This window comes from Lotus japonicus, chromosome 2 (assembly GCF_012489685.1).
Source record: "Lotus japonicus ecotype B-129 chromosome 2, LjGifu_v1.2".
In the NCBI taxonomy this organism is placed as follows: domain Eukaryota; kingdom Viridiplantae; phylum Streptophyta; class Magnoliopsida; order Fabales; family Fabaceae; genus Lotus; species Lotus japonicus.
Window position 1 is genome coordinate 80,524,557 of NC_080042.1, and position 26,092 is coordinate 80,550,648.

General features: G+C 36.3%; 6 protein-coding genes across 6 annotated transcripts; all 6 read right to left on the bottom strand.

Annotated features, from left to right (window-relative positions):
- Nucleotides 1-504: 504 nt before the first annotated feature.
- Nucleotides 505-1,498, bottom strand: LOC130735752 (lectin 7-like). The gene has a single exon (XM_057587650.1). The coding sequence runs from the start codon at nucleotides 1,443-1,445 to the stop codon at nucleotides 642-644; it is 804 nt and encodes a 267-aa protein (XP_057443633.1). The 5' UTR covers nucleotides 1,446-1,498; the 3' UTR covers nucleotides 505-641.
- A 2,136-nt stretch (nucleotides 1,499-3,634) lies between these two features.
- Nucleotides 3,635-5,741, bottom strand: LOC130740108 (lectin 7-like). The gene has a single exon (XM_057592610.1). It carries the CDS (start codon nucleotides 5,649-5,651, stop codon nucleotides 4,779-4,781), a length of 873 nt encoding a protein of 290 aa, XP_057448593.1. The 5' UTR covers nucleotides 5,652-5,741; the 3' UTR covers nucleotides 3,635-4,778.
- Nucleotides 5,742-9,576: 3,835 nt separating this feature from the next.
- Nucleotides 9,577-10,534, bottom strand: LOC130737100 (lectin 7-like). The gene has a single exon (XM_057588870.1). The coding sequence runs from the start codon at nucleotides 10,381-10,383 to the stop codon at nucleotides 9,577-9,579; it is 807 nt and encodes a 268-aa protein (XP_057444853.1). The 5' UTR covers nucleotides 10,384-10,534.
- A 4,499-nt stretch (nucleotides 10,535-15,033) lies between these two features.
- LOC130735753 (lectin 7-like) lies at nucleotides 15,034-16,797 on the bottom strand. Its single transcript, XM_057587651.1, has one exon. It carries the CDS (start codon nucleotides 15,942-15,944, stop codon nucleotides 15,144-15,146), a length of 801 nt encoding a protein of 266 aa, XP_057443634.1. The 5' UTR covers nucleotides 15,945-16,797; the 3' UTR covers nucleotides 15,034-15,143.
- Nucleotides 16,798-19,281: 2,484 nt separating this feature from the next.
- On the bottom strand, nucleotides 19,282-20,308 carry LOC130735754 (lectin 9-like). The gene has a single exon (XM_057587652.1). It carries the CDS (start codon nucleotides 20,272-20,274, stop codon nucleotides 19,453-19,455), a length of 822 nt encoding a protein of 273 aa, XP_057443635.1. The 5' UTR covers nucleotides 20,275-20,308; the 3' UTR covers nucleotides 19,282-19,452.
- Nucleotides 20,309-22,142: 1,834 nt separating this feature from the next.
- Nucleotides 22,143-23,175, bottom strand: LOC130735755 (lectin 8-like). The gene has a single exon (XM_057587653.1). It carries the CDS (start codon nucleotides 23,136-23,138, stop codon nucleotides 22,329-22,331), a length of 810 nt encoding a protein of 269 aa, XP_057443636.1. The 5' UTR covers nucleotides 23,139-23,175; the 3' UTR covers nucleotides 22,143-22,328.
- Between the last annotated feature and the right edge of the window lie 2,917 nt (nucleotides 23,176-26,092).

A 26,092-nucleotide genomic window follows, 5' to 3' on the forward strand; every position in this document is an offset into this window, starting at 1 on the left:
GCAATCTTACAACTAAGAGCTCTGCTCAGCTATAAAAAAGAAGAATGAGATGGGCATCTTAAAAGCCTGATTATGGCCCAGTTTGGAAGAGCTTATTTGAGCTTACCTGACAGCATAAGCTCTTATGTCAGTGTTTGGGAGAGCTTATGCAAACAGCTTATGGCATGCCATAAGCTATTTTCAGCTTATTTTCATAAGCTACTCATGACAGCTTATGAAAAACAGCTTATGCTTATATACAGCTTATTTTTAATTTATTTCAATAAATTTTTAAAAATAGCTTATGAATAAGCGCTTATGTCATAAGCGCTTATGACCATAAGCGCTTAATTAAGCTGTTTTTCCAAACGGGGCCTATTTCTATAATATTATTTTAAGGGTTATTATACACTTACACTTAATTTTCTCTTTCATCTCATTCTTATTATTTATTCATATGGAGAAATGTACTAGTTTTCCATACTTTTCTAAACCACTGACTTATTATTAATTTGCTCACGAAGATCACACAAATAATTAAGATCACATAATCCATTGCAAATGCTTTTAAGCAATAAATATTAAACATATAATGTTTTATTTTGAAGCCATAAAATTTTATCTTATATGGCCAACATGGAACAGTACTATATAGCACCACTCTAATAAGTGAAGCTTGAACTGAAATTCCAAGAAAAAATCTTGTGTTGTTCAACCAGCTGTCCGGTGGCGCCAGAGAACCCAACTCTAACCCATTCAGGAAGAACAGTCCTCAGATCAACCACAAACGAGAGACTAGCAGAAGGAACACTCTCACTCCCCTGCCTCACCGCCACAGTCAGATTTTTGGCAACAGGTTCATAGCTCACGGTGGCGAAGGCTGATGATACGCTGGCATAGTTCCCATTCTGCCACGACGCGGTTGTTGCTGAGACAATGGAGTTTATGTCAATGCCTATGTGGGAGGAGACAGGATCCCATGTGTTCCCAAAGGAGTCAAACTCAACCGCCACTATTTGGTTCTGGTAGGCGTTGAAAGCAGAGTCCTCGCTGAAGAGTCCAAGGAATCCACCTGTTGAGTTTTTCGGGATGGTGGAGTTGAATGGTGCAAGGAAAAAGGAGATTCCATCTCCATGAAGACCTGGACCAGTTGGTGCCTGAATAAAAGTGAAGGTGGTGGTGAACCCAGCAAGTTCCCCTGTTTTGGAATCCCAGAGGTGCACTGGTCCAGCATAGGAGGCTCTGCCAGCACTGTTGGGAAGAGGAGCACCGTATGCTGTCTTTGTAAGTTGCAGAACACCGTTTGTTTCAAAGGCATCGCCTTGGAAGGTGATGCTGTTCGTGTATGGCCCAAAACTGGGGAAGTTGAAATTAGCTGAGTTCACATTGTGAGCCAGGATGAGGAAGGACATGATGATCATGAACAGAGACATGATACTTGGAGGAGATGAGATGTTGAGGGCCATTGCGATGAACTTTTGATTGTGATATGAAGATTAGTGTATTTTGTTTCTATTTATAAACAGCTTTAAGCTCAAGCCAGCTTTCATATTAGCATACATTCTTGTATTAATAAATTATGGCCAGCTAAGTAAGTGGTTAAAAATACAGGCCAAACAAAGACAGATGAATAATTTAAAAGCATATGATGAAGCTAAATGAATAAATCAAAAGTATATGGTGAAGCCAAATGACTTGCATAGAAGGCATGAGTTGGACAGGGTTTGACCAGTGAAGTGTGATGAACACAATGTGTGATTTCGATTTTGCTTATGACAAGGTTGTAGATGTCCTTGTTGGGGTCGCCTAATATGTGTTAGTCAACAGTGTGCTAAACAGTTTGGGTTATTTTAGTTTTTCGTGTCCTTTTAATTTTTAAAATTGTAAATTAGTCCTCATCTTTAACTCATCAAAATCACTTCCAGCCACCGTGGCTCCACCATCGCCAACACCACCGCCATCACCCATCGAGACGCAACCACACACACAAGTGGTTGTTCCCCTTTTCCAATCTGATTGTTGGTAACTATTTCTGATGAGCCAATTACTCACAAATTTCTAGCATCAGTTTTTCATCGGTAAATTAGTATTATTGATGAGCCAATTACCCACGAATTTCTAGTCATCAATTTTTTTGTCCGTAAATTAGCATTATCGACAATTTTTAGTAATTATAGATAGATTTTGGTCACTAGTAATCAACGTTTTTCTTATAACGTATCTATGTATCTTGAATAAAGATTGGTAAACATCCAAAGGGTGTAAAGTGTAGACTACTAAAGAAATATAAAGAAATGAAAGATAACTGATAAATGTGATATACAATATGATGTAATTAGAAGAAAGAGATAGAAAGCGAAAAAATGAGATGTTTATACTATTTGCGTTTACATCAATCATCACCCATTGTAGATTTTATGCATTGTCACCTGCTCATGATTAGAATTCAAAGACCAAAATCTGAAGTATATAGTTATTCAAATGCTAAGTGATTTGTTCAAAAACTTTACAGTGAATTTTTTTTACATCAAAAAAATAAATTGTAAATAAAAATTATACACTCCAGTGATTGATTACGGAACTTTCCCCTCACCAACTCATATGTCTCACTGCTCTTATCACTTTCACTTGAACTATCCTTCTGGGACAATGGTTTTTTAAATGTGTCATTCATGTTGGCAACTTCAAAAGAGCACTACTATGAGGAGAACAACGCTTAGGACGAACACAACAGTGATTGTGAGCTCATGACCAAGGGTCAAGGGAGGAGCAATGACATGGAGCAATGACATCGGCAAAAATGACATGCGAACACCTTAATAGTAATTAACATATAGAGACACCTCAAATGTTAGCTAAAGTGGTAAGAATTAGGAGATATAAGAGTTGAGAGAATAAAGCGTGAATGAGTCAAAGTTCAAATCCAAGTAAAAGAACTAATTTACTAACAATTACTCTCTACGTCTTCATATATAAGTTACTTTTCAACAGTTTTTTTAGTCCCAAAATATAACACTTTACAAAAAAAAGCATTTGATAGTTTTTTTTTCCAAAATTACCTCATATTTAATATGAAAGACATAATGTTTTTTTTAATTAACTGGGAGAGAGAAATTCATGGGTCATATTTTTTACAAATTTATTGCAACAATTTTCTTAATCCTAAAAAATTAATTAAAAATAACTTATAAATTGAGGACACAAAGAGTAACATTTGTTTATAAAAAAACAAACACATAGGGACACCTCTCATTTTGGAGGTCATGATGGTGTCTAAAGTTGTTTATCACTATAAATAACTTAGGCTTAATTGCACTTTTGGTCCCCCAACTATGGCCTTCCTGCGAAAATCGTCCCTAAACTTCAAAATTAGCAAAACTCGTCCCTCAACTATACACACAGTTGCACTTTTGGTCTTCCGTTAGCATTCCGTCAGAAATCTAACAGATTGGGACTAGTGACGGAGATAATCCGTCACAATTCACAATCCAGTCACCAAATTTCTTCATCTTCCTCAATATAACCACCACTCATCCTCCCCCTCCTCATTCCTCACTTTCTCCATCTTCATCAACCTCAATCCCTCATCCTCCCCTCCCTTCTCCTTTCATTCCTCTTCACCACTACCTCCCTCAACCATCAAACGAGATCTGGGTTAGTGCGATGCAGATCTGGTGTCGCGGTGGTGCATCGATTCTCGTATGGAAAGCCAAACACGATGGGGAAGATGAATAAGGGTAGCTCCAGCGAAAAAGATTCCGATCTCAGGTGGTGGTGTCGCGGGATTGAGAGGGAGAGCGTCGAGGTTGTGTTCTTCTTCAGTTTCTCCCTCCCACTTGCCTGTTCATCTTCTTCATGTTGATTTTTGATTGAGTTTTGGGGGATTTGTTTATGTGCTGGTTGCGGTTGTTGTCGGGGGGAGCACTGGTGTTTCTGGGTTTGGATCGGTGGAGGTTGGCGTTTCTGGGCTTGGATCGGTGGAGGACGTGGTGGTTGCTGGCTAGGCGTGGTGGCGGGGTTCCGACACCAAGAACAGAAGGGCAGATGGCAGAGATGATTGAAACCCCTTTCTCTCCAGCAATCCGCTCCAATTCAATTTCAGTATGGAGAGTTTGTGTTGATGGTTGAGGGAGGTAGGGGTGAAGAGGAATGAAAGGAGAAGGGAGGGGAGGATGAGGGATTGAGGTTGATGAAGATGGAGAAAGTGAGGAATGAGGAGGGGGGGATGAGTGGTGGTTATATTGAGGAAGATGAAGAAATTTGGTGACTGGATTGTGAATTGTGACGGATTATCTCCGTCACTAGTCCCAATCTGTTAGTTTTCTGACGGAATGCTAACGGAAGACCAAAAGTGCAACTGTGTGTATAGTTGAGGGACGAGTTTTGCTAATTTTGAAGTTTAGGGACGATTTTCGCAGGAAGGCCATAGTTGGGGGACCAAAAGTGCAATTAAGCCAATAACTTATGTAGTAATGTATCACAATCCATCAGGAAGGACAGAGAGCGAACATGCAGCGGCACCATGTTACAAAAACATTTCCCCAAAGAGAGAGACAAACAACGACACTACACAATAAATGATGGAGTTTGAGGTGTTAGTTACAAAGGCATTTTCCCTCATGTAAACCCTAACGATTTTACATAATTCAAATGCCCCAACCATTACAGTCTCTACAATACTACACAGGCTAACTTATTATTGATGAGAATTCCACAAATACGATCACATAATTCATTGCAAATTTTAAACATCAATGTTTTATTTTGAAGGCCCGACATATTATTGTTCTCTAGCACCACTAATAAATGGAGAAATCCCAAGCATAAATCGTATGTTGTTCAACCAGTAGCCCTGTGGCACCAGAGAAGCCAACTCTAACCCATTCAGGAAGAATAGTCCTCAAATCAACCACATACGAAAGCCTGGTAGTGGTATGAGGAACACCCTGACCCCCCTGCGAGACCAGCACAGTTAAATTTTTTGTGATGGCTTCATAGTTCACGGTGGCAAAGGCTATTGACTCGTTCAAATTATTCCCAGTTCGCCACGGCACGGTTGTTGTTGAAACAATGGAGTTTATGTCAATCCCTATGTGGGAGGAGACAGCCACAGGATCCCATGTATTAGCAAAGGAGTCAAACTCAACCGCCACTATTTGGTTTTGGTAAGCATTGAAAGCAGAGTCCTCGCTGAAGAGTCCAAGGAATCCACCTGTTGAGTTTTGAGGGATTTTAGAGATGAATGGTGCAATGAAGAAGGTGATTCCATCTCCACGAAGTCCTGATCCTGAACTGGCTGGTTCCACATAAAAAATGAAGTTGGTGGTGAACGCTGCAAGTGCCCCTGTTCTCTCATCCCAAAGGCGCACTGGTTCAGCATAGGAGGCTCTGCCAGCACTGTTGGGCAGAGGAGCACTGTATGCAGTCTTGGTAAGTTTCAGAACACCGTCTGATGCAAAGGCATCACCTTCGAAGGTGATGTATTTTGTGTTTGGCAGCCGAAAACCGGGGAATTCGAAAGCGTCTGAGTTCACATTGTGAGCCAGCATGAGGAAGGAAATATTGAGGATCATGAACAGAGACATCAGGGGTTGAGAATTCAAGTGTGGAGTTGCAGTCCCATATTGGTTAAGTATGGATGATGAGAAGAGTTTATAAGAGATGTGACCCATAAATCTATTGTCTTAAGGTTTTGGGTAAAGATGTGGCGTCGATATCTCTTGGTGTCTTACTCCTAACTTTTGATGATGATATGAGGATTATGGTATTGTGTCTCTCTATATAAAGTTATAAACAGCTTTAAGCAACCAAACAAGACACATGAATAATCCAAAAGCATATGATGAAGCCAAATAAATCATTCAAAAGCATTTTTTTTTATATAACCAAGAGATAATTCAAAAGCATGGTGAAGCCAAATCACTTGCATAGAAGGCATAAATTTGAGGGCTTATGACCACTGAGGATGATGAACACAATGTGATTTCGGCTATGCAATTGACCAAGTTTTGTTTGCTTAATTTATTGAAGACTCACATTGACTACAATATAATCCTCATAAAATCTTCACCTATAACCTATTTTAGATGAAGCCAAAAGAATAATTCAAAAGCATATGGTGAAGCCAAATCACTTGCATAGAGGGCATGAATTTGAGGGCTTATGACCATTGAGGAACACAATGTGATTTCGGTTATGCATATGATCAAGTTTTGTTTGCTTAACTTTTTAAAGTCTCACATTGACTACAATATAATCTCCATAAAATCTTCACCTCTAAACTATTTTTAGGGTATAGTTAGAGCATCTCCAATGCTAGTTCTTAGTTCTTAAAACTATTCATGTGGGCCCGTACTGTCACATGTGCTTAAGCAACTCTTTGCAGATTTTACTCCAACCAGGAGTTCTTAGTTCTTAGCACTATTTATCAGGTCTCACAATACCATTATATTAATATTTTTATTTTCATATAATTTTGATTTAAATTTAAATGTTAATTCAATACTTAAATTAAATGAATGAGAGAAAAAAAAATTAATTTTTATGCTAAGAACTCAAAAAGTAAAACTTCTTATATAAGAACCTAGTTCCTATTTTTAAGAACTAAGAACTCCACGTCATCTCCTGCAGTGGTTAAGAACTCAGTTCTTAGTTCTTAACTCAAAAATAAGAACTAAGAACCTTGCATTGGAGATGCTCTTAGATTGAACTCAAATTCAAGTATGGTATATTAATTAGAGTCTATTGTAGTCTTGTTTATTCGGGATCGCTCATCATTGATGTTCATTCTTGCAAATTTTACGTTCTTTAAATCTAGACCTATATGTGATGAGATTTGTTGAAGTCCCACATGGAGTAAAGATATGATCAATATTTTTTTTATTTAATACAGTTGTCCTCCTTCGAAGGCAATCCTGTTCGAGCCGGGAACATCCACATCATGGTGAGGCTAACTCTCTCAACAAAAGTTTTTTCCATCCACATGGAGTAAATATATGATCAATATGGTCGTTATCAGTAATGATTCATGAACCACTACACAGTAAAACACCCCTAAACACCCCTTTTTCCTGCGGATTTGGCCAAATAATACACTGAACTAACCACCTAAATACACATGACTAACCATAAAGCACAAAACCGTGTAAAGTTGAAATTCCTAAATTAGGGATTTGGCCAAATAATACACTGAACTAACCACCTAAATACACATGACTAACCATAAAGTACAGAACCGTGTAAAGTTGAAATTCCTAAATTAGGGATTTGGCCAAATAATACACTGAACTAACCACCTAAATACACATGACTAACCATAAAGCACAGAACCGTGTAAAATTGAAATTCCTAAATTAGGGATTTGGCCAAATAATACACTGAACTAACCACCTAAATACACATGACTAACCATAAAGCACAGAACCGTGTAAAATTGAAATTCCTAAATTAGGGATTTGGCCAAATAATACACTGAACTAACCACCTAAATACACATGACTAACCATAAAGTACAGAACCGTGTAAAATTGAAATTCCTACATTAGGGATCCAAAGCAAAATCCGCAGAAAAATGGGTGTTTAGGGGTGTTTCTACTATTCAGTGGTTCAGGAATCATTTTTCTGGTCGTTATAGTGTGATTTTCATATCTAAGCCAACTTTTGGAATACACTTTGAATTAACCCAAATTCTAGCACTTAAGCAGTTGTCTTTGTTAAGTTTTTTTTTTCCTTGTTGGGTATTTGAAAAGGGTAAGTAATAGGAGACAAATACGACAGTGAGTACCACATCTAAAATAATTTATGGGTACCAAAGAATTCACCGTAATAATAACAGGTGCCACAAAATTATTGGATCATCTAATACGGTAGCACACTCAAAATAATTCGTAGGTACTTTCAAATTACAATTTAAAAAAAAAACTTTCAAATTACAAGTGATTTAGGTTTAAAAAAAAATACAAGTGATTTCTATTTTTAGTTATCCCATTGAGTTTTTCCTAATAAGGTTTTAATGAGACTCAATCTCAAAAGTATTTGTCTTGGCGAGTTGGGGTTTCTTGTGTAGGGTGTGAACCTTGGAGATAATTATGTACTCTTTTCTTTGGTGTGCTTTTCATAGCACTTTAATAATATTAGTTTCAGTTGTCTAAAAAAAGAAATATGCTTAAGAGTAACACTCCAGTTCCTAGCATGAATCCTAAGAATGACCTTCCTACCCCAATATGTGGTGACCTTAACATGGTTTTGGAGGGTTGGCTCGTCAAACGTTGATAGCTACTCTGCAAGTGTATGGAGTTGTCTGAGGTAATAAAATATCAAGCCATTGTGGATTTAGTCCCAAATTAATTTAATTATTTTTACTATAGAACTCTTATAAAAGATTGTTTGTTCAGGGCTTTCAAAAGAAAAAACAATAACAATCTGACATTAATAGAAGTACTACGATTTTATTTTACCTTTATTATTGGAGTTTGTTTTCTATGCACTGTGTAAAGTTTTTTTCACATAGTCAACCAATCAGATTTCAAGGATGTGAGAAAATCAGTTTTTTTTATTTAATTTTATTAATTTATGTGGCACGTCCTTACAATCTGACTGGTTGACGCCTTGACAGTGTAATTTTTTTTTACACTTTCAGTGCATCATCATCTTTCTCTTATTATTCGAATCATTAAGAAATTTTTACTGAAATTACTATTATATTTATTTCTCAATTCACCACGAGAAACAATGCATTTTGCGTCCGCTCCTATGATGTTTTGCGGCTAAGTGCATCTCGCGGCGGTTTCGAAACCACCTTCATTACAACCGTCAAACTACGCCTTCTGCGGCGGCTTATGGAAACCGTCACAAATTATGTGCATACAAATGAAAAATACTGATTGGCATTTTGCACCGGTTGATTCCGCCGCAAAGTAAGTGTAATAAAATGATTTAACTTAACCTTTAGTGGCTGTCTGAATTACCGCCATTGTTTTTGCTTACGCATTCTTCAGGATTTAAGGCTCCATCCAATCAAGGAGAAGCCATGGTCAATGACCAACAATTGGAAATTGAGAGCAATTCTAGACATTTTATAGTTCCTTATCGTGTCATTATCCAAATTTCAAATTTCAAATTTCAAATTTCAAATCAATTAAGGCATAGTTCCTAAGACTCTAATAAATAAACAAGAGGTTATAGGGCGGTTGAAACCGCCGCAATAAGTTTTTTTTTTAATTTATGGTATTTCCCTATAAAAAAACTTCCTTAATTATATATTCAGATCACCCAGCTTTCTAAATAAAATTTAGCCATTAATTTTGAAAATGCCCTAAATATTTTCCTTAATTCAGAAATGCCCCAACCATTCCGGTCTCTCAAAATTCTAGACACAGGCTATTGCAAGTTAAAATAAGGGGCACCAACGTCTCCATTTACATGGAGACACCATTGAATTCACCATAACTTATTTATTATTGATGAGTTCACAAAGAATATAGAAATACAAACATATAATTCATTGCAAATGGTTTCAAACTGCAAATTTTAATCATAAAGTTTTATTTTGAGGGCCCGAAATATTAGTTCTTCATTTAGCCCTATAGTGTCTAATAACTAATAAGTGAAGCTTGATTTGAAATCCCAAGCATAAATCCTGTGGTTTTCAACCAGCAGTCCAGTGGCGCCAGAGAACCCAACTCTAACCCATTCAGGAAGAACACTCCTCAAATCAACAACTAACGAGAGGCTGGTAGTGGTAGTAGAAAAATTCAGACCCCTCTGCTGATCTATCTGCTTCACCAGCACACTCAAATTTTTCGCGACCGGTTCATAAGTCACGGTGGCAAAGGCTAATGACGTGCTCACAGAATTCCCAGTTCGCCACGGCACGGTTGTTGTTGAAACAATGGAGTTTATATCAATGCCTATGTGGGAGGAGATAGGATCCCATCTATCCGCAAAGGTGTCAAACTCAACCGCCACTATTTGGTTTTGGTAGGCATTGAAAGCAGAGTCAGAGCTGAAGAGTCCAAGGAATCCACCAGTTGAGTTTTGAGGGATTTTAGAGTTGAATGGTGCAATGAAGAAGGTGATTCCATCTCCATGAAGTCCTGGACTAGTTTGTACTGGTTCCACATCAAAAAAGAAGTTGGTGGTGAAGCCTGCAAGTTCCCCTGTTTTCTCATCCCAAAGGTGCACTGGTTCAGCAAAGGAGGCTCTGCCAGCACTGCTGGGCAGAGGAACACCGTATGCAGTCTTTGTAAGTTTCAGAACACGGTTTGATGCAATGGCATCGCCTTCGAAGGTGAGGTCTTTTGTGTTTGGCAGCTGAAAACCGGGGAAATTGAAAGTGGCTGAGTTCACATTGTGAGCAACCATGAAGAAGGAAATGATGACCACGAAGAGAGACATGAGACCCATGACTATAAACTTTTGATGGTGATATGAGGATTATGGTATTGCGGCTCTCTATATTTACAGTTATTGCGGCCATGATCATGGATAGAAGGCATAGAAGGCATAGAAGGCATGAATTAGAGGGCTTTTGATGGTGATATGAGGATTATGGTATTGCGGCCAAATGAATAATTCTTTGCTTAACTTGTTGAAGTTTGACTAAAATATAATCCTTATAAAGCATAGTATAATTTCACCTATTAAGTTATTTTAGAGGTTAAATTCAAACGTATCAAAGTTTATTCTAATCTTGTTAATTCGAAATCACCAATATATTAGGTACTCAAATATTTAATTATTATTCTAGACTTCACATGTCTAAACCTAAACGGAAGGGAGTCGGTTAAATTCTCACATTAATTAATTAAAAATATGGTCAATATAATTGTTATAAAAAGTAATACAATTCTAACATTTAATCTAACTTAAATTCCAATACTTATATGTCGAAAGTTGCAAATGTCCTTGCTGGGTATTTGAAAAGGGTAAGGAACAAGCTAAATAAAAATTAAATTATACAATTAACCGAAGGCCCACGAGAAAGAGTTAAATATTTCAAATCTTATTGAGGAAATTGACATTCTCCCTTATTTGTCCCACTATCCACTTTTCAAGTTTTCATTTTCATTATGAGATCAAAATTTTATCCTTCTTCATATCTCTTTCTCTACTTTTTTTTAAATCGGAAAAATAAATTACACCCGCCAAAAATTGATTGCTGAACCTTCCCTACCAAACTCATATGTCTGCCCCTCTAGTTCAAAACAAAATTTACTTAAAAAAGAAATAATTGTCTTCATTCAGAAAAAGAAAGAAGTGTAGAAAGTTTGGATCTTCGCAGTTCGGATCAAATATACGAATGGTACTGCACAGAGTGGAAGTGAGCAATAACTTCCATGATCTCCGCAAAACAGAGGCGGAATGAATTACAGGTTCTGCGGCGCTTTTAACCGTCGATATATACTGCGGAGGTTATTCCAACGTTTGGATATAAGTGCCGCAGAACGGCCCCTGACGCTCATAACTACGGCGCTCAAGGAAACGACATTATGCATTCTGCGGCGGTTAAAAACCGCCGCAAAATGCTTCCAAAAGCGCCGCAAAATGACTTTTTTTTTGTAGTGAATGGGGTATATATATTTTTCCATCGTCCTCATTACCCATGGAGACCCCTAAGTTACCATGAAAAGAACACAAAATAAAGTAAATAATGGAAAAAGTTATATGCTTCTAACTTTCAAATTACAAGTGATTTCAGTTTAAAAAAAAGGCTTAAAGGGTCCAAAGGCCCCTGAGATTACAAAGAGAATCAAATCCAGGACCTGAAAAATTTTCACATCAAATTGAGTCCCTAAGAAATTTTTTTTAATTCAATTAAGGCCAAATGTTGCCACAGCTCAATTTTGTCCTAGTCACTTTTACCACGTGGCTTTTATAATTATTTTTTAATTTAAAAATTATTTTTTTAATTCCAACTCATTTATTTAAGTAGAAAAAAATTAAAAACTTAATAAATCCCTAATTTAAATAAAATCCCTTAACTAAATAATTACCTAAATAATAACCTAATCTAATAATAACAAAAAACATCAAACCCAACAAGAAATTAACAATCCCTTCAACATCAAACAACACAGATCTAGGGTTTCACTAACAATTCACAAATCTTCATCCTCACCCCAACAACTGTTATCTTCTTCCTCAACTCCCAAAAAACCCATTCTTCTTCTTCTTCTTCTTCTTCTTCTTCCCCACCCCCACCCACCCAACAAACTCAAATCTTCATCCTCAACCCCAACAACTGTTATCTTCTTCCTCAACTCCAAAAAAACTCATTCTTCTTCTTCTTCTTCTTCTTCTTCTTCTTCCCCACCCCCACCCACCCACCCAACAAACTCAAATCTTCATCCTCAACCCCAACAACTGTTATCTTCTTCCTCAACTCCAAAAAAAATCATTCTTCTTCTTCTTCTTCCCCACCCTCACCCACCCAACAAACCCAGACAACCAGAACCCCACCACCCTCAATCCACATGCAAATCCGAGTTCAGTCTCACCTCACCAACCTAGATCCAGTCCAGATCGAAGCATATCCGGACAAATTGATGCAAGGAGATGGCAAAGGTGCAGCAAGGAGAGCTTGGGTTTGGCAATGGCAGCAAAAAAGGGTTGGGTGTGGTGGTTGGGGTGGGTTTCAGTTTTGCTGATTGCTGGCTAAAGAAGATGAAATTTGGGGTGGGTAGATAGTGGTGGTGCGTGGGTTTGGAGGTGTTGAGGTGGGTTGGGGTCTTGTTTCTGGAATCTGAATTTTTGGTGTGGTTATGGGTTTTCAATGGTGGGGGTTGAAGAGGTGAGGAAGGTTGCAGAGAGTGTTTTGTTTTATTTTTAGATTTAGGTTTTTATTTACATTAGAGATTTTATTAAGTTTTTTATTTTTTATTTATGCTTTTAATATATGAGTTGGATTTAAAAAATTAAGTTTTAGGAAATTTTTCAATTAAAAAAAATTAAAATGCCACGTGGAAAAGCTGAGTAGGCTAAAATTGAAGCCACTTCAGCATCAGACACACTTTGTCCTTAATTGAATTAAAAAAAATTTCTTAGGGACTCAATTTGATGCGAAAATTTTCCAGGTCCTGGATTTGATTCCCTTTGTAATCTCAGGGGCCTTTGGACCCTTTAAGCCTAAAAAAAATTACAAGGGATTTTTATTTCTGGAAACATGCGTAAGAGTAACACCCCTGTTCCTATTTGACATGGTTTGAATCTCGTGAATGATCCCTATCTGAAAAGGTGGTGACCTCAACGGGTTTTGGAGGGTTGGCTCTCTACAAGTGTACAGAGTTATCTGAAGTAATAAAAAAATCGAACTACAGGGATCGTGAGTTTAGAACCAAGTTAATTTAATTATTTCTACTGTAGAACTCTCATAAAAGATTGTTAGTTCACAGTTTTCAAAAGAAAAACGATAACTAAAGCAATAAGTAAGTAAAAGCACTAATGAGAGAGATGTACTTGGGGTATGATCGACTTCATCAAATTATCAATTATACCTTTGGTGATTCCAAATTAATGTATGGAACATGTTCCTTATCTATGATGCTTTGCCTAGCTAGATTTCTACTTGTTAATTTCTTAACTAAATAAATCACTCAACTCAATTGCTAGTCCTAATGTCTTAGATCCTAACCCAATTAGATTGAGGATGAATTTCGCGCTTGAATTAAAGACAACAAAACCTAGCACTACCCTTATGTCTAAGGTGTAGAAGTTCTTGATTAATCAACTTTCCAAATCCTTATTTCTAACCAAACTATTGTTTGTGCGAGGAATAGTAAAACTCTTGCGTCGACTCAAGATATATTAAAATGGGAAAAGAGATTCATAAATAATCAAACTTGTTCATATAAAACCTGAAAACGTTAAAGCTAATAAAAAATAAGAATTCATCAAACCCAAGTACCTATGCTCATGGCTAACATGATTACATTAATGATGAAAAAAAAAAAGCAATGATCTCAAGCCTCCACACAAGCTATAGCACCCTCTCCTTGAGTATCCATAAAAGAAAAAAAAAAAAAAAACTCATAAAAACACTTTAGAATGTTCCATATAGCTAAGAAATGAAAAGCTATCAACTCCAATACGTGAATACCCCGGTTGCGCCAAATACTAGAATAAAAATTGTGCAGCTAAACCACTTTGCCTGGTCAGCTTCGAATTTTCTCTGTTTTTTTTTTTTTTCTGATTTCCTCCCACTTTTTCCGGCGGCTTATGGAAACTGCTGAAGTAACCACCGAAAAACGTTATGTGCATTTCCACAAATGTACACAAATGAAAAAATTGATTGGAATTTTAATTTGTGGAAAGTAGTGGTAGCAAAATTAGCTAATTTAACCTTTAGCGGTGGTTTAAACCGCCGCCATTGACCATCAATTTTGCTTAAGCATTCGCCGAGATTGAAGGCTCCATCCAAATTAAGGAGAAGCTAGAGTCAACAATTGCAAATTGTGGGCAATTCTAGATATTCCACACTTATTTATTATGTCAATTTTCAATTCATTTCTGAATTTCAAATCAAATGAGTCGTACCTTCCTCAAATTGATAAATAGACCAGAGGTTATAGTGCGGTTGAAATCGTCGCAATAGTTTTTTTTTTTAATTTCTTATATTTTCCCTATAAAAAATAAACTTTATTTATATTCAAATCACCCTTCTTTTTAAATGAAATTTAGTCATTGATTTTAAAATATCTTAAATATTTTCCTTAATTCAAAAATGCTCCAACCGTGTTCTAGTCTCTCAAAATTCGAGACACGTGCAATTGCAAGTTAAAATAAGGGGCATCGGTGTCCCACTCTCCCCCTTTATATGGAGACACCATAGAATTCGCCCTAACTTAATATTATCATTATTTTTTATTATTATTACTATTATATGTCAATGTTTGTTGTTAGTAACGTTAGCAAATTAGTTCTTTCACTAGGTTTGAATCCTGATGTCGTTTCATCCTTTATTCCCCGGCCCCAACCCTTATATCTCAAACTTTTACCACTTAAGTTAACCTTCATGTCCCTAGCCCTAACTTATTATTGATTAGCTCACAAAGATAAAAGAAATACAATCATATAATTCATTGCAAATGGTTTCAAGCTGCAAATTTTGAACATCAAGTTTTATTTTGAAGGCCCGAAATTATTGTTCTTTATTTATCCCTTAGTGTCTAATAAGTGAAGCTTGATTTGAAATCCCAAACATGAATCCTGTGTTGTTCGACCAGCTGTCCGGTGGCGCCAGAGAAGCCAACTCTAACCCATTCAGGAAGAATAGTCCTCAAATCAACCACAAACGAGAGACTAGTAGTGATAGTAGAAAATTTCAGACCCTTCTGCTGATCTATCTGCTTCACCAGCACACTCAATGTTTTTGTGACGGGTTCATAGCTCACGGTGGCAAAGGCAGCTGAGGTGCTCAAAGAATTTCCAGTTCGCCACGGCACGGTTTTTGATGAAATAATGGAGTTTATGTCAATGCCTATGTGGGAGGTGAAAGGATCCCATGTATCCGCATAGGTGTCAAACTCAACCGCCACTATTTGGTTTTGGTAGGAGTCGAAAGCAGAGTCCTTGCTGAAGAGTCCAAGGAATCCACCAGTTGAGTTTTTCGGGATTTTAGAGTTGAATGGTGCAATGAAGAAGGCGATTCCATCTCCATGGAATCCTGAACTTGTTGGTTGCACATCCAAAGTGAAGGAGGTGGTGAACGCTGCAAGTGCCCCTGTTTTCTTATCCCAAAGGTGCACTGGTTCAGCAAAGGAGGCTCTGCCAGAACTGCTGGGCAGAGGAACACCATAAGCAGTCTTCGTAAGTTCCAGAACACCGTTTGATGCAAAGGCATCGCCTTCGAAGGTGATGTCTTTTGTGTTTGGAAGCTGAAAACCGGGGAAAGTGAAAGTCTCTGAGTTCACATTGTGAGCAACCATGAACAAGGAAATGAGGATCACGAACAGAGACATCAGACCCATGATCACTATAAACTTTTGATAGTGTGTTAAGCCAAAATTACAAGTACTACAATTCTCGACACCATGGTGCAAAAGTGGTTTCTCGACAGAAAGGGTTGGGCGAAGCCGACAACTCAGCACACGATGTCCCTCAAAGACAAGTTAGTAAAAGCCATAACTCGACACACTCAGAAGATGAAGAAATCTCGATCATCTTAATGGAAGAGGCAGTTACCGAATAACAAGCAACTACAAGCACGTGCGTACACCCACGATGCCACGAATAGCAACGGTTGCCCACGACTCAGAACCATCCACGTGGCAATAGAGTCACGTGCGCGAAGACCATCGGCTAAACGTGGGGTATGGCGCCAAAATTCAAAACCCACGAAGCCATCGTGCATCCAAGGAAAACCGCCAAGAACATGGGCGGAAAGAACAATATAAATAGAGGAAGCAGCAGCAGAAGAAGAGGTTCCCAACTAAAAACTCTGAAAATTCACCAAAAGCTCTAAACGTCCGCATCAATGAGACTTCGAGAGCAGAACGTGATGATGGAGGAGTATGTTGCAGAACCAACGCTTTAGTTTCCCTGCATTTCAGTTTGTTGATTTCCAGTTCTTGTGTGTAGCTTGTTTTGTCGAAATTTGCTTTCATGCTATTTTAGTTTGCTTGACTGTTTTGTAATCGACTCATATTCAATAAAGTCCAGTTTCGTTTGAGTTGTTTATTGTTGTCGAGAATACACTCGTTCACACACTACACTTTGGCAAAGCGTTTTCTCAAAAGGACCCCGAATCTAAACTTCCTTTAGTCGAACTAAGAGGATATTTGTTTACCAAAAATCCGTGTAAACATAGTGATATGAGGATTATGGTATTGCGGCTCTCTATATAGAAAGCCTTAAGCAAGCCATGCTATATATACACATGCACCCTTGTCAAACATGACAAATGTATAATCCAAAAGCATATGATGAAGCCAAATGAATAATTTCAAAAGCATATGGTGAAGCCAAATCACTTGCATAGAATGCATGAATTAGAGGGCTTATGACCATTGAGAATGATGAACACGATGTGATTTCGATTATGCAGATGATCAAGTTTTGTTTCACATTGACTACAATATAATCCCTAGCATGGTACAACCTTCACCTCTAATTAATTATTTTTGGGTTGAGTTAGATCACATTTGAGTATATTCTAATCTTATTTATTCAAGACGATCCATATATGAGGCACTTAAATGTTTGTTCTTGTAAATTTTAGACTTTAAATATCTAGACTTAAATGTGAGATAAGATAAAGTCTTACATTAACTAAAATATAATCAACATAGATTTTATAAAAAGAAATACAATTCTCACATATAAACAGAGTTTGGATTAATTCAAATTCTAACACTTATATGTCGAAGTAATTGCAAATGTCCTTGTTGGGTATTTGAAAAAGGGTAAGGAACAAACTAAATAAAAATTAAATTATACAATTAACTACCGAAGGCCTGCAAGAAGGAGTTAAATATTTCAAATCTTATTGAGAAAATCGACCTTCAATCGCCCTTATTTGTCCCACTATCCAGTCTTCAAGTTTTCACTATGGGATCAAAATGTTATCCTTCTTCATATCTCTTTCAATTCTCTTTTTTTTTTTTTTTCCTTTGACCACCAGTCTCCACGGGAGAAAGGGGCCCTACGTGACTAATCTGACTCGGGATACAGTAGTGATGTTCCTGGCCAGGTACTCCTCAAGTTCAAAAAGAAAAAATTATTTCAGAAAGAAAAAATTATCATTTTCATTTAAGAAAGAGAATTAATACTTTCCCCAAATTATCATTTTTATTTCTCAATTGTGGGTTGAGTGTTGAGGGCTCTTATTATATTTTTTTATTTGCTATTTATCTTTTTGCGTCCCTGATATCAATAAATTTTCACACATATATATACACACAGGGGGGGGGGAGTATGAGCCCCTTCTCCGCTCCTAAATTATTGTCGTGGATATTTTTAGCTCATTCTCATCATCCGAGACAAAAACCGACAAGGTCCTATGCTTAAATAAGGAAATTCCCACCCTTTCTTTGTTCCTAAATTATTGTCATGGAGATTTTTAGCTCATTCTCATCATCCGAGACAAAAATCGACAGGGTCTGACACTTATATGAGGAAATTTCCGCAAGGATCTCCGTCATTGGGTGAAAATCGCCATGCCTAAATTCATATATACCTAGTTAAGAAGCATTTTAAAAACTCATCATATGTTTGGTTTGTGTTTGTTTTACTCGGAAATATTTTTTTAATTAGAACATTTTAAAATAGAAAATGTGTAGAAAAAATATGTTTGTGAGAAATAACTTCCATTTCCGTAAGAATATAAGATTCTCACCCATTAACATGATAATGATATTTATACAAAACGAAAGTAACTTATATGCCTTAGAATCCAACAAACGCGGGAGTACATTTTTTTAAACATTGACCAAACTTAGAAATATTGCGAGTTTGCGACATTCTCAACCTCAATTTCCCAAAAATCTTTCAAGATCTCTTGAAACAAACTCATCATAGTAAAATGTTTAAATAGGGTCATAAGTCAATTTCTAAATAGACTTGTATGTTCAAATCATTGTGTACATCAACATGCATGTTTATATAATTATAAATAAGTTTATTTTTGGTAAGCCAAAGTAATTAATATTAGAGTTTAATGGATATGCACTGACAGTGTAAAATAGTTTTACACAGACATCCAATTGAATTCCGTCAAATAAGAAAATATCTTACTCTTTTAATTAAAATTAAAGTCAAATGTAATTATCTCTCCTATGTGGCATGCTTTGATTGGATGACTGTGTAAAACTATTTTACACTGTCAGTGCATATCCATTAAACTCTTAATATTAAATAAGTTTTTTTGGCAAATTAATATTAAATAAGTTAATTAATAAGTATATAATTTTAAAATATTATAAAAATCTAACGTAACAATAATAAAATAAATTTATATATTTATTTAATATACATTTAGACTTCCAAGATTTTTGAAATAACTATTTTTTTACGGGTCAAAATAACTTAAACCTCACCTTTTTAACTAAATATATTTTTTAAAAAGTCTTAGCTAGCTTTGTCAATTTAACCTAGCCTGATTTTGCTAGGCTAGGATATCATAGGCCGTTCGAACAAGATGAATGTCCATTCAAACAATAATAATAACAAAAGTGCAACTTGAACAAGAGTGAGTAAAATGAGTAGTTGAACATGAGTGAGATACAATAAAAAGCAAGTTTTTAACACATTGTTTTTAAAACCATGTTGAGTTTAATGAAAATTAAAACGCATACAACAATGTCGTGGTTAATTTAAATTCAGGTGGATGTTTATTAATTAATGGAAGAAATCATACAAGCACTTATATATAAAACAACTTTTGACAATATTCTTCAACAGAGAAACATAAACATTGTGTATAAATTTTATTGAAACCAAACTCCTTCATGCATCACCTCCAAGATCATTTGCTTGGATCTACAAGGCTGCTTCGAATCCCCAGCTAAGAATATCATGAGTTTCAACCAACTCACCAGTAGAGGCAGAGAATCCAACTCTAACCCACTCCGGCAGAACACTCCTCAAATCAACAAAAGCAGAGACAGAAGCAGTCCTGTTATTACTGTAAGCCAGAAACACACCCAGCCTCTTCGACTCAGAGTTATAGTTTATGCTCACCTCCGCGACCGCATTCGTCGGTTCAGCATCAATCGGCCATAACTCAGTTGCAACTGACTTAATAGAGTTCACATCAATTCCAAAGTGAGGAACCTGAACAGGAGAATCAGGATCCCATGCATTGGTAAAACTGTCAAACTCAACCGCCACTATCTCGTTTTCTGAGGGGAAAAGTGCGTTTTCCGGGTTGAAGAGTCCAAGATATCCTCCGCTTGAGTTTTTGGGGAAGTTGAAGTGCAGCGGCGCGATGAAGAAGGCCAAGCCATCACCGTGGAGTGTGGAAGTGGTTTCTCTGTTGACAACGAAGGTGAAGGAGGTGGTGAAGTCGGCGAGGGCGCCGTTGGATTTGTCCCAGAGGTGGACGGGTGTGATGTGCACTGCTCGGCCGACGCTGTGTGTGAGAGGTACGCCGTATTGGCTGGTTTTGGTTAGCCGGAGAGTCCCGCCGGTAACTGAAGCGTCGCCGAATGGGATTACGTTGGGGTTATCTTCCTCGAAACGAGAGAAGGCGAAGTTAACGGTTTCTGGTTTATGAGTTGGATATTGTTGTGACTGGCATTGCAGGATGAAGATGCTGATGAGGAGAGTGTAGAGAGGGATTTGAACTCGAAGGGAAGCCATGTTGAGGTTGGTATAAGAGAAAATGGGGAGAGTGAGGGTATATATACATGTGCGGGCAGTGTTGTGATCTTAGACAGCTAAGAGATTGAATAGAGTATGATAAATTGCCGGAATATATACACGACATGCAACTCGCATAGCAGGTCCATATTGCCATTTGCCAAGAAATTAAGGTGGTGAAACCAAGGGAGTTAATCTTACCTTGTATGAAAAGCTTCAACAAGTAAGTCCAAAGCATGATGGTCAACAAAACTTTGGGTATCTCATTCTAAAACAAATTAAAATAATTGGAGGTACAATGAGGGATATGCTGATCAGCTCACCAGGATATTAGTGAGAGACGTTGGCAGAATTGGTGAACATGTACCAAGAGGCAAAGAAAACTAAAAATATAGCGAACAACAAAAGAATTCATTCATTAGCGTTGGTCATACATACAAGCAAGGTTAACAAGACAAAGCCGACGCTATAATACCAATTTAGCATTAGGATTGGGGCTGACGTTACGGCTTGAAACTTACACTTTATGCCGGTCTCTCAAAGGCTGACAATATATTTAACGTTAACTTTTTTTTGAAAGGCAAAAAAAAGTTAAAAGTCGATTCTAATTCGACTCAATGCACCTATATATAGTCATGACTGACACTTATAATTTTAAACGTCAACTGTAAAAATGAACTCTAATATTATCCACTTAGCGTTAATAATGACCGATGTTAATGTTCAAATTATTTTACCGAATTCAGATTGATAATTCTCAAATTTGAGTTCTTATTTGCTTTTAATTTTTTTCTTGATGAGGTAAACTATTTCAAAATATATATATATATATATATATATATTTCAATATAACATCACAATAATTTAACTGGAGAAAACATCCAAAACGCAAATATGACCTAGAACTCAATAATTAGAATTAACAATAACGAGCATAATTTAACAAAGAGCAATAACTAACACATTTAACATAATAATTATAATATAGTATTAATTTTTTATTTTCTTAATACAAATATTATTTTACTTATTTGCATGATCTAACACTTTCATCTCTTTTTTAACGTTTTTTTTTTTTAACTTTAAACTTATGAATCACTCCTTCAAGCTTGAAAATCCATTTCAACATCAGACGCAATGTCTTTTGCTTGTCTCTTTCGATCCTCGTTGTGGCTTGTTACTCCCTATTCCGTAGTTTCTTTTTTAACATCTTTCATGACTCTATAATTAATTTAAGATACTATTGATCGGTCTTTGTCGGGACCTAAGCTACTGCTAACAAAAAGAAAGACGGAACATAGAAGAAACCACAAAATAGTATATATTTCACGAACTAGGTCTATTACATATACATGTTGAATCATAAATAGAGATTGATCATACACTTGACTGATGCAGGATATGCAGAGGCAACAGCTGCAGGAGTGACAAGTACGATGGTGGTGATGGGCACCGTGTCAGCACGACACAGGGTGATGGCGCAACATTGGGGTACGACAGAGTTGGGGTCAATATAGTGGGATGACTCATCGGCAAAAGAACGCAATAGAGAATGACACTTACCAAATAGACCTTAGTGTTAGTATATGCTTGTTATATGTTAAAATCAATTTACAATGAAGGTTTTTTAAACTTGTAAACATTGTTTTTCTTAACTCATCACTAAATACTTGTTACACATAAGTAATGGAAAAAAATTATTGACACCCCAAATTTTATAGAAATAGAATACATAGACATAGCAAATATGATTAGCGGTGTAATAGAAAAAAGAAACAAAAAAATATAGAAAAAATAATGAAATTAAAGGAAATAAGACAAAAGATAAAGTAAAGTATGAATATAGTATGTGTTGGTCACGTATCAAATGTATTGAAGCTTTATCCGTTAATAGAGTAAATGCAACATACATTATTCATAAGTTCACTTCAGCCTTTAATAGGGGAACAGAATTATTACAATAACAACACATATAATTGAAAGAACTTTAATTTATCATCATTACAACAAACACTTATTTTCCTTCCCAGCTAGCTGCGTATGATGCATATGCTCTAGAGGAACGAATTGAAAGCCCATGAAAGAATGTCATGAGTTTCAGACACTGAGCCTGTTGCAGCAGTGAAACCAACCAGGACCCAATCCGACAAAACAGCCCCCAAATCAACTTCATAAGCTACAAAAGTTTCAATCTTCACAGGACTATTTGGATAAACTACAAACACACTGAGTACTTTGGAGGCACTGCGATAGCTGATGAGTGCCTTTCCTATCTCACCCTGTGGTACAAGATCAATCGGCCATGGTGCAGTCGCCACGGAACGAATGGAGTTGATGTCAATTCCCACGTGAGGAGAGTTGCTCGGGTAGCTGGGGTCCCAGACATTTGTGAAGGAATCAAACTCAACAGCAACGACTTGGTTGGCGGAGGTGTTGAAGGCGTTTTTCGGATCGAAAAGTCCTAGGAACCCACCTTCTTTCGGGTCTTCCGGGAAATCGAAGTCGAGCCCTGCGATGTAGAAGGTGAAGCCGTCGCCATGAGGCTCTGAACCCTTGGGGTTCACGACGAAGGAGAACTCGGTGGTGAAGTCAGCGACTTTGCCGGTTCTGTTGTCGGAGAGATGAACTGCTCCGAAGAATGTGGTCTGGCCGAAACTGTTCTTAGATGGTATGCCGTATAGGTCCTTTTTGGTTAGTTGGAGGACTCCGCCTGTTGTGTTGGCATCGCCGTCGGAGAGTATGGTTTTTGTGTCGGACTCAAAACGGGGGAAGTTGAAGGAAAATGCGTCTGATTTGACTCTGGTGATTAGCAAGATGAAAGGGAGCAAGGTCGTCAGCAGGGAAATAGAGAAGGAGTTAGCCATGGTATATATGGTAGTGTTGTTGTGAATGATGTTTAGACTGAGGGGAGAATGCAGCTATTTATAGGCTTTTTAACATGGAAAAGAAAAATGATGGATAAACACTTTTTTTGAGGAAATGCAGAAAGTAAGAAATAATGATCGAGAAAAGAAAGAAGTAATATACATGATAGGTGATGTGATATGATTTGAAGAGAGATATAAAGACAAAAAAAAATGATTATATATGTATTTGTAATTTGTAACCGATATTCAATTAATATACCATTTTTTAACTTTCACTAATATTAGTGACAATTAAAAACCGTCACTAACTAGTATGCAACTGAAAAATCATATATACACATAACATTTTTCCGAGGAAAAATATGATGTTTATAGGGTGTCTTAATTGTTTATGTATACAAATCATATATAATTGTGTTTTAATGAAAATTATTAATAGCATCCATTTTCTTGACATGTCATTTAGACATACCATTAAAACCACCATAAATTATTATTGTGTGGAATTAAAAACTCCCACAAATTAACTACTCTATTTAAAAGATGTTTTACTGTAAATAAATATCTATCTATATTCTATGATCACCCTTGTTTAATTAATATAGGACAAAAGGCAATGCATAGTTCGGACTATGTGTATGAAATTCAAAAAGCAATAGGCCAAACTTGGGAGCGAATTTACATAGGTAGGTGGACTTATTCAAGCTTAGGCGGCAAGGCGAAAAGAGCAAGGGAGTCACTTATATCATTTTGTCTTGCGTGTAGAGAGTAAGTTTCTTACAAACAATATAAGCCATTTCAATATAATTATATTTTAATTATGATCAATTCATCTAAAAAAAAAAAACTATGATCAATATGATTAATTAATATCATAAGTGCTTAATTTTTTTCAAAAGCAAAAATTTATAAATAATAAAATTAAAAGAAAAACTTGAGAATACACCCAACACTTCACCAACCAAACCCCAAAGATGAGCATCCTGACTGAAAAACAATCATAAACAACAAATAACTTGACATAAGTATTTAACTAATTCATTTGCCTAAATACGCCTCATGTGAACGAAGTGTTCAGCAAATTCTACTATGTTATCAACAAGTTCTTTTTATCAGCCATTTTTTTTTTGTGATAGAGTTTTATCTTTTGCACCTAATTAATGTATCTCAGCTCTTATATAAGCTATCAGGCAATCTGACACTTGTTACTGACAAGTAAAATTACTTCTCAATTCTCACTGAGTAGTTATTATGTCAATAAACAAGTACATAAGAGTTCATTACTCATAAGAAACTCTCAACATTCTGAATGGATTGGTGTTATGTATTGAGTTTCGATGTGTGTAATGAGCGTATCTTTCGAGAACAAAATTATGTTGTAAGTCTAACATTACACAGACCTCTTTTTGGGCTCTCACTCACTTCTACTCATGATTTAGCCCAAATAAATAGATTAGTTCGAAATTCAAATGGCTGAAGAAATATATCTAGTTTTATTATGTTTTTGTTATATTTATGTTGTTGTTAAATCACTACAAAAAAATCAGTATTTCGCAGCGCTTCTGGGAGCAATTTGCGGTTTAAACCGCCGCAAAATGTATGCTGAGGCGTTTCATGCATCGCCGCAGTTACAGGCGTTGGGAGGCGTTCTGCGGCGCTTTTGGTCAACCGTTGGAATAACCACCGCACAATGTATACTAAAATGAAGTTTTCCGCCCCTTTTACAACGGTTTGTAACTGCCACAATATTTGCTAATTAAACTCAGTTTTTCATTCTTCCAGTCACTAAAAGGAAACTTTAACTCGGTTTGTTAGCATAATAAAAAGCACCTGAAGTTTTCATTTTGTGGCGGTTTATGCGTAACCGCCGCAGAATGTCCGTCGCTAAATATCAATTTTGTGTGAATGTCCTGATCAACTAGTAGCTCAAGTGGTAAGAGGTAGCTAGAGATATATGAGCCGGTTAAGTGGAGGTTCAGGGATCTGGAGGGTGCAATTTATCTTTCCGATGTACAAAAAAAAAATATTTCGAGTTAAACATGATATTGGTCCCTAAAATAAATAAATATTAAATTTAATCTGATCCCCTTTAATTTTTCATTGATTTTGCTCCCTCTAAAATAGCGAATTATAGTTTTTATTATTCTCTCTTCCTTCTATTTTTTTCTTTCATATTAGTCCATCTTATTTTCACTTTACAACCAAAGTGAGCATAAAGGGTATCTATCAAACCCCTTTGTTAATGTAAAGGCTAACATGCCAAATATTTAATTTGTCAGTAGTAAATTAACAGATTTATTAATTAGTAATATCATTGCAACATATATTCTCAGAAAAAATACTTTTATTGCAGTATAATAACAACCACAATTTAACACAATTTTTTTTGTAATTTTTAATCATCATATATAGGGGTTGTCTAAATGACCCAAGGTAAAAATTGGGTTAAATCACTCATGATGAGGTGTTCCAATAATATTGGAGTAATGATATATACACACCTCATTTTTGAAACACTTCATTTCCACCTCTTTTTATTTCTATCTCTCTCCTCTTATCATTTATCACATATAATATTTTCTCTCTCTTACTTTTTCTTTTCTTCTTATCTCTTTCTTCATTCCACCTCTCTCCACCTCAAAGAGAGGTGTGAAGATAACATTATTGATAATATTGTAACATGTGTTTTAATAAATTCCAACTCATCTCATTATTATTTTTATTTTATATTTTCATAATATTCATTTTATTAAATAATATATTTGCACAATAAACCAATCATTTAGGACAATAACACAAAATTCCTTTCCCCTAATTTTTTATTTGAGAAACCCTAATTTCCAATTTCTTCCCTGCTTTCTGGGTCTGGTGTGTTTGCACTTCTCTTCTATGGTTTAAAACGTGCATAACAAGTCCAATGTCTTAAATATGTGACTTCTATATTATAATTG